Genomic DNA, 13,348 nt, shown 5'->3' on the forward strand with positions numbered 1-13,348 from the left:
TTTTTTCCCAAGCAAGGTACACAAGTAGCTTATCAGCTAATTATGGAGTAGTAGTGAACAAACCAGATTAGCCTCTATGAATATGCATTTGATGTCAAATTAACAAATGCCTTTTGTGAAAGGTAAGAGCTGTGCCATAAATGTCCCATTTAACAGTTCATTAAATAAGCCAGTATTCTGGGTCTTCATCTCTTGTCAGACAAGCAAATTTTATATAAGGAAATTCTGCAAATAATCAAGAATTAATTAATGAAGCTCATCCCTTGGCATGTATTTGGTAAACGCAATAAAGAATTTACTTACCGTCACGGGTGACCTCTATGACAGAGAGACCTTCATCTGAACCAATTGCTATTCTATCTCGATCTAATGATAATAAGGTGAGAAACATACTTATTAATATAAAAATTCATTCTAACCCTGGTTTCTACTTTTTTTACATTACATTTTGTTTATCCATTTGATAAACAGAATATGCATATGCTAAAACAACCTCGGTGGATACCGTTTTGCGGTATCAAAAAATCAGACCTCAATAATAGTATAATTCAATCCATGTCTAACCAAATGAGAAGTCCACAGAATTTAGTAAAGCTTGCTCAAAGGAAAGTAGGTATATCAATGCAAACTATACGGTATTGGCCTCAGATTATTTAAAACTTTAGAGAAGACCGTCTATGGAGATTCTCCATCATCTAGGTCACGGTTATCTCAAAGATGCTTTTTCAAGAGCAACTGAACTTTCTTGTTTTTCTTTGATGTATCACTGAAGAAGTTTCTTGGATGAGATGTGAAACATTTTCAAAGAAAAACAAGGAAGTTCAGTCACCTACTGATAAAGCATTTTGGGGTTTGGAGGAGGCTGAGCTCCAAGATTTTTCTATTTTGGAGCTTAATTGGTAGAGATGAAGGACCAGATTTTTCAGTGAATGTTGCTCTCATGATCTCTATAACCAAGACTGTAGTACTGGGTTAATCCCATCCATCTCATCCCATTTCCCGAAATGAGGAAAAATAGTTTTATTTCAGAAGATTTAAGGAAAGTGAGATATTTTTAAATAGTTGAGAAATGCTTCCTCATTTCAAAGTTTTGTTAATATTCTCCTCTTACTACTTTAAAATTGTTATATATGGCACTAATACAATCCTTTTGGTTCTTGCACATGGCAACTGTCCATAAGGCAGAAGCAAGGAAGTAAGGTAGGCAGGCAGACAGGCAAACAAATGACGACTCCAAATGAGAAGGAAATATAACATTTGTTAATTTACTTAATTTTATTTTAGCACAATAAAGGATGGAACCAAAACTGAGTCACTGCATCTAAGCATTGCTGATATCTACTTCAAGTAGTGATAAACAAACACCAATTCATTTTATAAGTCAATCACTAAATTCCATGCTACTCATTTTGTTCTGTCCAGAGATAAAAATAAGAAACAATATATTTAAAGATCGCAATGTATCAGTCTTAATTACAGGTGTAATGCTACACATTCAAAGTGTCTTGTTATATTCCAACATACCTATAATAGTAGCAGCTAGGGTGGTTTTAATGAAAGGCAGTGTACTGTCATAGGCTTCCTGCGGAATATGTATAACTTGATTTCTGAGTTTATTTTTGTGCAGAATAGATTGCAGTCCCTCTAGAATTCCAACCCACTTTCGCTTTTCATTCTCGTTTTCTGTTAGGATCAGGAGAGAGCAGGTCTTTGAAGGAGAGCCTAAGAGAGAAGCCGTCACCTTGAGAACAAGAAGACAGAAAAGGAAAATAATTGCATGAAATTCACCCACGCGAGACATGCCTCAACTAAAGGAGACAAAATGGAAATGTACGCTAGAATCAGACAGTGTTTTTCAAAATGCCCTGCTCCAGACTGAGCCTTCTGTAGGCAGCATGAATAAATGCAGTGGCAAAAGAGAGAAGGGATAATGACACTCTGATTTCTTAGAGGCCATCTACTCTGCAAATATTGACATGGGGGAATTTCTTCAGTGTTTTCTCCTGCCTCAAGCAACTTGGAAGTATAGACAATCGTCTTCATTCTTAGCCCTAATTTTGGGCCTAAGACTATGAATCAGAAGAGAGACTGTACAGTTCTGTAAAATATATACTCTTCTGAAAGGCGTTGAAAACCTGGTTCTGCCAGCGGGCCTGGGCAACCCAGAGCGAGATGGAGCCCATTAAATGGCTCGTGTGATCTGCTGTTGCTGGGGCAGGAAGTGGAGAATGATTTTATTATACTATATTAATTGATTTGATTCTTTTTATTACCATACTTTTCAGAGTATAAGATGCACCTTTTTCCCTCAAAAAAGAGGGTGAAAATCTGGGTGCGTCTTATACACTGAATACAGCATTTTTTTTACTGAAACCCTGCCCCCTTCACCAAAAGGGCCATGCAGAGCTTGTAGAAGGCTTTCAGAGAGCTCCTGGGAACTGGGGAGGGCAGAAATAAGTTTAAAACAGTCCATTTTTTTGTTCAATTTTGCCCTCCGCCCTAGCCCCCAGCAGCACTCTATAAGCCTCCTGCAGGCTAGGCATGCAATTTTTTTGACATAAAACAAGCCCATTTTTGCAAAAAATTGGCTGTTTTTTTCTCATTTGGGGGCACCCCCCAGGAGCACTCTGCAAGCCCCCTAAAGGCTATTCATGCCTCTTTTGGGGGGGGAAAACCCAGGCCTGTTTTAAAAAAAAAAACAGACCGTTTTTGGGAGGTCTGCAGAGTGCAAAAACTTTTTTTTTTTAATTGCCTCTTCAAAACTTTGGCGCGTCTTACACTCCAGTGGATCTTATACTCTGAAAAATATGGTAGTTTTATTGTTTTTGTATTCTGTAAGCCACCTTGAGTCGCCATGGGCAAATAGGAAGCAATACAAATTCAATAAATAATTGATTAAATAAAATCTCACAAGCCTTTGCATTACGCAAGCTGGTTGTGAATAATGGGACATGAAATAACATGCAAGGCACCACATTATGCCTGGATTTAATTTCAATGAAATCATGTCTAGTTTATATTTAATTCATTACCAATGCAAACGTACAATGCTGGCAAATCTCTTTTACTTTTGTTTTGCACGGTATGCGAGAAATATTGCTACAAACCGTGACATGGTGACAATCGCATATTGTCTTTACTCATGTGGTTAATCAGAAATTCTTGCTTCATTTTCATCTATCATCTCACAGACTCCTTTCAAAAAAGTGTCTATAACATTTGTGCAGGCGTAGACTTAAGCAAGCTCTGGATGCTTACTTTCTTTCCAATTAAATTCCTTTCTAATTCATTCCGATTAAGTTAAAACTTCCAGTCCTTTGGCAAACTCAGCCTTCTTTATTCCAATTCACTGAGCAATGTATATACATTTGATATGTTTCATTTCCCCTACAAATGACTCCCTCCCTATGCATTAATAAGATTTGCTGGTACTCAAATCAAGAGCTATTGCACTTATTTTGTAATTTATCAGGCTGCTTATATAAGGGCACACTCACTGTGACTCTCATCTTTAGTAGAAATGGGTCAACAAACAATGGGTAGTTTTAAGAAATGTTTTTAAATAGTCCAAACCTGTGAATATATTTATAAAACTCAATAAAGGAAACATACTTATAGGACAAGCCACCAGAATATAAACAGAGTGTAAATTCCACTTCCTTGCACTGATTATGTTACTTACTTTGGTAATGAAATTTCTGCAAGAACTCAACTAAGCTCATAAAGCATCAAGGACTCTTCATTTATAAAACTTGTCTGAAAACTGCCAAATATATATCTACAGTAGTGACACCTTGTAGGTGTAATTCAATTTCTCTTTAAAAATTAAAATGTGGGAGTTCAATGATAGTTAAAAAAAAAATGAAGGTTCCAGATTCCTAGAATTGACCTAAGTAAAATTAAATTACTTATGAATAGAGTATGCACTGAAAAAAACACATGGTTCTATCTAACACATACCTTGTTCATAATGAGCAGAACCTGGTTGCAGTGCAGTGACGTGCGGTGGGGTTTATGGCTGGTAAGGCAACCGGGCAAAAGCCGCCCTATGTCGGACACAGTGCCGGGGGTTCAGCGCGGCTTTCGGAAAGCCCCGCCAAAGCCCCAGCGTGGCTTTCTGAAAGCCCCGCCAAAGCCCTGCCCCCTGTGTCCAACATGCAGACACAGTGCCGGACTTCGGCAGGGCTTTTGGAAAGCCCTGCCAAAGCTCCGGCGTGGCTTTCCGAAAGCCCCGCTGAAGCCCCGCCGCTGTGTCTGACATAGAGGCGTCCCATGGACACAGCGCCAGGGCTTTCGGAAGGGCTCTACCACACCAAGGAAGAACTCTTCTTTCTCCCCTCTCTTACAAAACAGCATCAGAAGGAGAAAGGGGCAGATTATATTAATGAAGACATCCCACACTTAAAGTGGTTCCCCTTAGACAGGACACGGAAAATGATTATAAACATGCCTGCTGAAAGGTCAGCCTCCTCGCTTTAACAGTTTTGGGTTGCCGAAACATAAAAAAAAGTGCCAGCCCGCGCGCCATCAGCAGCGGGTAAAACACACACACACACACACACACACACACACACAAATTACTTACAATAATACAATTACTTACAAATTACATTAATTTTGAATTCCTCCCACTCCCTCCAACCCACATACCTTTTCCAACTCTTTCACAGAGGATTTCAACTCTATTCTTGTCTGCCATGATGAAAATGTAAAAATGTAAAAGGAAAAAGGCAAGAGCAGGCTGGGCTAGCTGCTGCCAGTCTCCAATGGATGACTCTGCTTAACTGTTTAAAAAAGCCTCTAAAAAAGTGCCCTCTACAGGAGGAGGCGAGAGAACCACGTGTCTCATCTACATAAGGAATTTTTCGCCTTTTAACCCTTGCTTAACTCTGCTCGAGTGATCATAAAGATAGATTAAATGAGGCACGTGGTTCTCTCACCTCCTCGTGTAGAGGGCACTTTTTAAAGAGGCTTTTTTAAACAGTTAAGCACAAACAGAGTCATCCACTGTGACTCTAGCAGCAACTACCTCAGCCTTTTTCCTTTTACATTTTTTTTTCTTTTCATGATGACAGTGGTGAGGCCCTGCCTCCCCTGACTGCATGTAACTGTTGCAGTGTACTCTGTAATGTTAACTTCAAACTTTCTATTACTTCACTTCTTCAACACAGTACAAATGAGCCAAGGTGGCGCAGTGGTTAAATGCAGCACTGCAGGCTACTGCTAGATCAGCAGTTCAGCGGTTCAAATCCCACCGGCTCAGGGTTGACTCAGCCTTCCATCCTTCCGAGGTGGGTAAAATGAGGACCCAGATTGTTGGGGGCAATATGCTGACTCTCTGTAAACCGCTTAGAGAGGGCTGAAAGCCCTATGAAGCGGTATATAAGTCTACTGCTATTGCTATTGCTATAAATTATTTAACTTTAGATTGAATTCTTGCCCCTAAAATATTAGCAAATATGGATGTTCCTAGTTCACTGGTATATGTATTATGTGTAAAAAAAAGCCTTCCTTATTACTAGGCAGTTTAAAGTAATCTGGCAATGAAATTAGCATCCTGAGACACTTTGGTAACCTGGAATTTACCTATTTTTTAAAAAATAAAATATGTTCTACAAGCCGGATAACAAAACCAAAACAGTATTAGGCCATCTGGAAAATAAATATTTCACCTTCTTGATTCATCAGACAAGACCACCTCTTTCCAAGAGAGAAGATATCAAGCTGCATATACACACACACACAAATGTGTATCATATAATTGCATAAACTAGCTGAACATGTTTCACTACTGTCTTATCACCCTTTTAGACGGATTCTAAAAGAAAATTAGAAAACAAATATAATAAAAACTATTTCTGTGACTAAATTATTAAATTGTAAACCCATAATCAACCTTCAATAGAGTAGCTATGGAAAGCTAACAGTTTTGTTTTGCTTAGACTGGAAAATTTTGTAAAACTTTATTTTTTAGCAATCATAGATTAAAACATGAATTGTATTTGTACAAATTAGTCAAATGAACATACCCTGAATATACAAGGAACATCTTTACGGGTTGCATGTATAACATCCGATGCTAGGACAGAACTCACACAAAACTCTTCATCTCTGGAAAAAAAATAACAGTAAATGTTATTAGATTTAAACTACATATTTAAAATCCTTGCTAAAACAAAGTAATTAACAAATCAATTGGTAAAATTTGAATCACTAAGTTAAAGAGATTCTGAGTAGAAGTTTAAGGTTTTATTTTCTACCAGAAAAAATCAAGAGCATGTGAGAACATAAATCTATTCTCTCATACCTTATACAAATGTGGCCTATACTTTTGTCAAAAAGCACACAATGTATCAAAGCCTGCTATGTAACACCAAAGAAAATTCAGCAATTGTGTCATTCTTCACTTGCTATTTTTTCTATGACACAATCAAGCTTACAAAAATATGAGGCTTAAGGTTGCAAACCTGAGATCCATAACTTGGCTTGCAACAACTCCTGGCTGAGTGGATTTTCCTTCAGGCACATCATAGAGGAAAAGTTTACAGTCACAGACAACTGCATAAACCCGCTGCCATCCTTTCTTAACTCCTGTTGGCTTTGGAACCTGTAAATGTAGAAATATATTATTCATACCATAAAAGGAGGCAAAGACTATTTTTTATTTATTAAATTTATTATGTTATTCATGAAATATATATTTATACCATCTCACCATTGAAGCAATCCATACAACTATTTCCAGGGATTTGCAACAATATATACATTTTTCAAATATTGTAACTTCTTCATTTTAAGATATACAAGATATTGCAAACAAATCAATCAATTAACCAATTGATCAATAAATATGATTGGCTCTTATGGATGTTATGAGTCATCTCTTCATAGGAAATTAAGTTGCATGACAATCATTTTTTCATTAGCTGAATTTACAGCCACAATTTAATGAAATAAGCAATAACCCATGGATCAATTTATAAGAAATCTGTTTTAAAAGTATTAATTTAAAGTTAATGATGATGGTATATTTTAATTCTTCCATAATTTCTGATACAGGCTGCCACAAGAATACTTATCTCTTGCATAATTATTATTATAATTATGTTATTTGAAGGACTGCTGGTGTCCAATTACTTATGTCCAGCTGGTGGGATGAGGCACAGTAGGCACACTTGGGATCCTATTGATTAAGCAGTGTTGCTTAGCAGATTCCTTCTTTGTTGCAGCACCTGCTCTCTTGGAAAGATAGCCCCAATTCCCAAGACTCATATGGAGCCAATGTTGTCATTCAGGAAGCTTTTCAAGACTTGAATATTCTCTCTGGCTTTGGGAGTAGGGTGATGGCTGATCCCTGTTTAGGACATGCCAATTTCTATTTCATTTTTGTATTTATCTTTTTTTTAAATTGTAGGCCACCTAGAAATATTGGAGGTCTATTTGCAACAAAATAATAAATTAATGCATGGACAGATGAAAGTTTTTTCTAAATCTCTTTATTGGGCTGATGTAAATTCAACAGGAACTTTGTAAAGATATTCTCTTTCTAACAGTTAAGCTCAATTCCTAATGGTTATATGAACATGTATTCTAGATGTCAGTATGTAATGTCTGTCCTTGCTTTCTCTAGGAATATTTTTCAGATCCCAGTTCTGTTTAAGTCAAAATTACAGCTCCTGCTTAACTTTTTCAAAATCAGCTGAGCTTAGTTAAGTGCTGCTGATTATTGTCATTATTTTATGCTGTATAATTACTTTTTCAAATGTCACAGACACTTCATTGAACTTGGTAATTATTTCCATCTACCTATCTTTTTTAATCGTGATTTTGGAGAACAGAAGCAATAACAATTTGATAATAATTAAATCCTGAATAATCTTGAAGGTGCAATCAATAAGCCGTAATGGGACAAGTTCTCTTTAGAGGAGAAGGAAATGCTGGGAGAGGTATAGAATGGTAAAGCTTCAAATGCCCTGAAACAGTTCCTGGGTACAACTGTGGTTTGGATGTTGATGATGGGGTTGGAAGCAATGTCTCCTACTCCATCTTGCCATGCTTGAACTCCTAAGATTTCTACTCTAATTTCTTTTACCTGAAATTGTATTAAGTTTTGAATTCCTCAAGAAGTGACCAGCTTGAAGTTTTCAACTGAATCTGGACCCTAATTTATAGCCAGATTTGCTTGACTGTCTATGTCAAAATTTGCACTTGTATTTGACTATGCACAGTAACTCTGATTATCTGATTATTGACCATTTGCCAATGTGTGCAAAGGGTCATTCTCTTTTTCTGCCAGATTTTTACCTTGACATAGCCCTTATAGGCTGTTCCTATGCCTCTTTGAACATCTACTCCAAGGGGTCTCTTGGCTTGCTCTGGAGGTATAGGACAGACTTGCGGTGCACTGTCTTTGCAGGTAATGTGGCATGCAAACGAACACACTAAGGATGAAAAAGGAAAATTGTTAAGCTTTGTGTTGTGACACAATAAATTCTATAGAATAGAGAACTGGCTAAAAGTGAATGAGCAAGGAAAGGACATCACACCATAGTCAGTCAGCAGCTAGTCTCCAAGAACAACCAGTTTAAAATGGCAAACATAACATTCATTTATTTCATACGAAAAAGTAATGAATATACTATAGCAGGAGCTTCATTAAACCATAATCACACTTCAGTAATGTTATATTTTAAAATATAAAAGACTCTCCAAGTTTTTAAATTATGGCATTTTCTTTCTTCTTGAATTTATACATACTTAATTATTTTGAACAACTCTGTTTCCTTCTGGTCAATTATGTAAGTCTTTCAAAGACTCCTTAGAGTTCTGATTTTAAACTAAAAAAATGGAATCTAGTTTGGCAAGTCTCCCTTTATTTCATAAGAAAAATGCAGTAAATATGTGTAAAATCTACAGATAAAGGAATAAAATACACACCAATATTTTCACTTCTGGGAATGGTTACCTAAGTCTGAAGATATTCAAGAACTGTTGAGCTAAATAGAACTCTATTTTTAGAGTTTTATTTCTATTTTTATAATAATAAAAAAACATGTATCCCTATTTTGCATTTCCCAGTTTTATGCATATCTTTGCCCCTGAATGTTATCAGAACTCCATTTAATTTCTAATATACAGGTAGACCTCAATTTACAAGAGATCACTTATTGACCATTCAAAGTTCCAATTGACCTGAAAAGGGGGACTTACAAAACACATTCGAAATTCCACTGGTTGGGCCGGGCCCCATGTGTGTTCACATGTCCACATTCCTCAATCAAATGACAATGTTTTATGATAGCTTTGCTCAAAGCCAGCACTTACTTCCAGTTTTTGGCAAAACTGCACCCCTATTGAACCACTGGCTAGTTTAATGGCTGTGTTTGCACAATGGCTGTAGCTTAAAGACCGTCACAAAAAGGTCATAAAATCAGGTTGGGTGATGTGACTAGCCTATTTTACAACCATTATGACATATTATTGCAATGGACAGATTGAGTTATGGTCGCTTGTCAAGGACTACTGATAATTGGTATTTTCTTGAATCACCCAAGATGTAATATTCCAGTATAAGACACAAGTAGCCTTCATGTGTAGAACAGGGAGCAAACATTACTGTGGGTTTGGATAGTAGTCTCATTTTATTTGTCCAATTTTTTTAAAGTGATATGATCTCCCCTCTCCTTCTCAAAATGTAGTTTGCAAATATCTGGCTGGTACTGACTCATAGTTCTAGAACCCTTGATAGAAAGTTGTAGAGACCTTAAGGTTGGTAACTTAGTTTTCCAATATATATTTCAACAATGTATAGGTACACATTCTGAGAAATACTGTTTGAAGTCCCAAACATTTAGTGTTATTACTCAAAAGAAATTCTCATCAATATATAATTTGTAGGAAAGCATTCTATAATATTCTATTTTATAATCCAAATAAAGCAATCCAGTAATATCACTGTTTACTAAATATATTTTATAGCATCTTTTATACTGTTCAGTGTATATAATCTTAATAATTAAGAAGGAATTGTTCCATTCCCTGAACGGTGTACTTTAACATCATCTCTTACCAATGAGCCATACTATAAAAAAAGAATAGATCTAAAGCTAAAGCTAAACCAATGCATTTGGGAACTAAATTTCTGCCTCATCCAATACTACTATTATAAATACACAATTACTACAAGAAAATTCTAAACAGATTTGTTTTCTTTCCAAATGACAATTAGGCTATTAAGATGCCCAAATGTTTAACCAACTTACCATCGCAAGCATAACCCTGTCTAATCAATCCCACCATCAGAGATGTACAGTGGCTGCATTGAGTTGGGCTTGAAAAGGATCTGATACTTAGTTGATGAGCTTTAGGCTGAAAAAAAAGTTCACAATAAAGCAACATAAAAGTTCACTGAAAAATGGACACCTCTGATAAATTATTAATGAGACAGTGTACCAGCTTCCATATCAATTCCAGATCAAGTGGACGGCTGGGGTTAATTCAACTGTAAACCCATATTTGGAATGGATATTGGTTAGGAGCTACTCCTTGTATGCTGCTGACACAGTGTATTACATCCTCCATCTTCATATAAAAAGTATCTTGAACAGAATGTTTTAGCTGTTCATTGTGATTATTTTCAGCAATTAATGAGATTAATGTCACTCAGTTTTTGATGAACTGTTAAGCATGTATTGATTTCAAATAGGTACTGTTCTTTTGTTTTGCTTTTATGACAGATTAATGTGCTTCTATATTGATTATACTTTGTTTGTTTTATCCTGGCTTTTGAACTGTGCTGAAATAGTTTTTGTATTGGTTAATTTATATTAAGAGCCAAGGTGGCGCAGTGGTTAAATGCAGCACTGCAGGCTACTGCTAGATCAGCAGTTCAGCGGTTCAAATCTCACCGGCTCAGGGTTGACTCAGCCTTCCATCCTTCCGAGGTGGGTAAAATGAGGACCCAGATTGTTGGGGGCAATATGCTGACTCTCTGTAAACCGCTTAGAGAGGCCTGAAAGGCCTATGAAGCGGTATATAAGTCTACTGCTATATATATATATTTGAATTGTACTGTCAAAAGCAATATAGTCTTTCTTTCAAAATAAATACATGACCAGTATAGAGTAGTTTGGGCAACCTATATTTTTTAATAAGTGCACTATGCGACCGCCTAAATTATAATCAACAATAAGATAAGAATTACAACCTACAATCAAATCCACTCATATACTGAAACTGAAATAATACTAGGCATGTTTAACCCACCATTATTATATTAGCAGAAGCTCAACATCTTTTTTTATCACCACAGCTAATATTATGTAGCAAAACTAGTTGCTTACTGGCTACCACCAATATCAATATCAACTGCACTTAGTCTGTGGAACAAAATAATAAAAGCAAATAAAAAGTTCTAATTTGGGGCTGGTGAACTAGGGCAAAACCCTTTGGTAACAGGCTTATTTAAGGGGGAAAAGATCCAACCAGCAAATTTCCAGTCTGATTGAAAAAGAAGAGAGGGAAGGGAGAATGGGAAAGAGGAAGGGGGAAAATGTGGAAATTTGTCAGGTCAAACTTGCTGGATAGGCACAGTTTGCACTTACTTTATAAACATATGGAAGTGGCTAGAGAAGCTATTCTTTTTTTAATGTTACAGCAGTTCCAGATTTTGTGGAAAATAAGAAGCTTCTTCTCTGACATTTCCTTCACATATTGTTGCATGGTCATATAGTTAAAATCAAAATAGAAACTTCTACTCTTAGAAAAAGCTAGCTTTAATGCCAACTTGCTGGGCTTTTTACTGATTTAAAAAAATGATTGAAAATATCCTCTCAGGCAAAGATTTAGACAGAAAATGCATTTGTCATCTACTTGTACAGCAGGTATTTTCTGGGGAAGAACAGAAAGTACCCAGAACCTGTCCAACGATGAATTAGCTGGAAACAAAACACCCAAAACACTCCCATAAGATTCTATACAGAATTCATATTAATTCTTAATCCAGGTTAAAATAATTCCCCCCAAAACATGCTTAGACATAGCTAACATACAGACATGAACAAACTGACAAATGGATCATGCATGAGGCATAATACCTTACATGTTAACTCTCTGCCCACATTTTTTTTGTTAAAACAAACCATTAAAGCCCCCTACCTTTGGTACAGCTAGAGAAATGGACTGAATGGTGGGGGAAGGAGCAGCAGGCATCCTCTGAAGCCGAATTGGTTCCTGAATTGCAAAAAACTGTAGCTGAATAACATTTAATTTTTCCAGGGTCCCATGTACATTTGGTTTTGTAACATTTGACAAATCTCTACTTCTAAATTTTAGTAAGCGATTCTACTGAAAAATGCTGGCTTGCCCCTAATTTATTAGAAGCAAGTTTGCAGATCAAGATAGACTCACAGGAAAACCTGCACTTTAGCAAGCAGCAGAAGCTAAGCAAATAAAAGAAAAAGAAATGCACAGCTGAATGAGACAATAAGAGCCAGGGAAACAGTAGCAAAACAAATGAAGTTCACACCAACTTTGTACATTTATACATGACACAGGTCTACAAGGAAACATGCCATGAAAAGAAAAACTCTTTTCTCATGGATCTCTGATTGAGACACGCACTTATTAGGATACTACAAATTATTTATTTGGATATGGACGCTTACTTCTTGCTGCTGCTGTTCTGCAGTTGCAACAGATGTTGACAGTGCCACCTCGCCCTTTGTAGCTTGTACCTCCTGCTCACTAACAGAATTTGTCTGCAGAAACACAATCAAGAAAATTAGCTTCTAGCATCAATAGTCACTCAATATAGGAAGATCAAGGTTATCCAAGGTTAAAAAATCTGTCTGTTCAGAATTTTAAAAAAGTAAAGAGAGTTCCTCTGCCCCTACTAAAAACAAGCCCCCAGAACACAATGGAAATTATTCTGATAGAAATTATTCTGAACTGACTTTTCCTTCTAAAATAAAGTCCTCATTGGTTAGCCTCCCCAAATTATCTGAAGTTATTTTGAACTGATTAGCGACACAATATTCCACTTGATTACAAAGTCCAACCAAATGCCAAAATCTACATAAAAACATTAGTTAATTATGTTTTTTATTATTAAAGTGTATCTGAAAGCTGTACTCTCTGAATGGCATGGAATACACTAATCAAAGTGCAGCTGCAAAAATAGTGGAGGAGGAGGAAGGAAATATAGTTATAAAAAAAGGTAAAAGTTCCCCTCACACATATGTGCTAGTTGTTCCCGACTGTAGGGGGCAGTGCTCATCTCTGTTTCAAAGCTGAAGAGCCAGTGCTGTCCAAAGATGTCTCTGTGGTCATGTGGCCAGCATGACTAAAC

General features: G+C 36.5%; 1 protein-coding gene across 1 annotated transcript in view; it reads right to left on the reverse strand.

Annotated features, from left to right (window-relative positions):
* Window positions 1-13,348, reverse strand: part of CDC42BPB (CDC42 binding protein kinase beta) — a 107,662-nt gene that overhangs the window by 16,474 nt on the left and 77,840 nt on the right. The window contains 8 exon segments of the mRNA XM_032234742.1: window positions 304-366; window positions 1,525-1,741; window positions 6,030-6,111; window positions 6,468-6,607; window positions 8,305-8,441; window positions 10,263-10,368; window positions 12,157-12,231; window positions 12,666-12,758. Coding sequence (XP_032090633.1) covers window positions 304-366; window positions 1,525-1,741; window positions 6,030-6,111; window positions 6,468-6,607; window positions 8,305-8,441; window positions 10,263-10,368; window positions 12,157-12,231; window positions 12,666-12,758 — 913 coding nt within the window.

This window comes from Thamnophis elegans, chromosome 1, assembly GCF_009769535.1.
Source record: "Thamnophis elegans isolate rThaEle1 chromosome 1, rThaEle1.pri, whole genome shotgun sequence".
Classification (NCBI taxonomy): domain Eukaryota; kingdom Metazoa; phylum Chordata; class Lepidosauria; order Squamata; family Colubridae; genus Thamnophis; species Thamnophis elegans.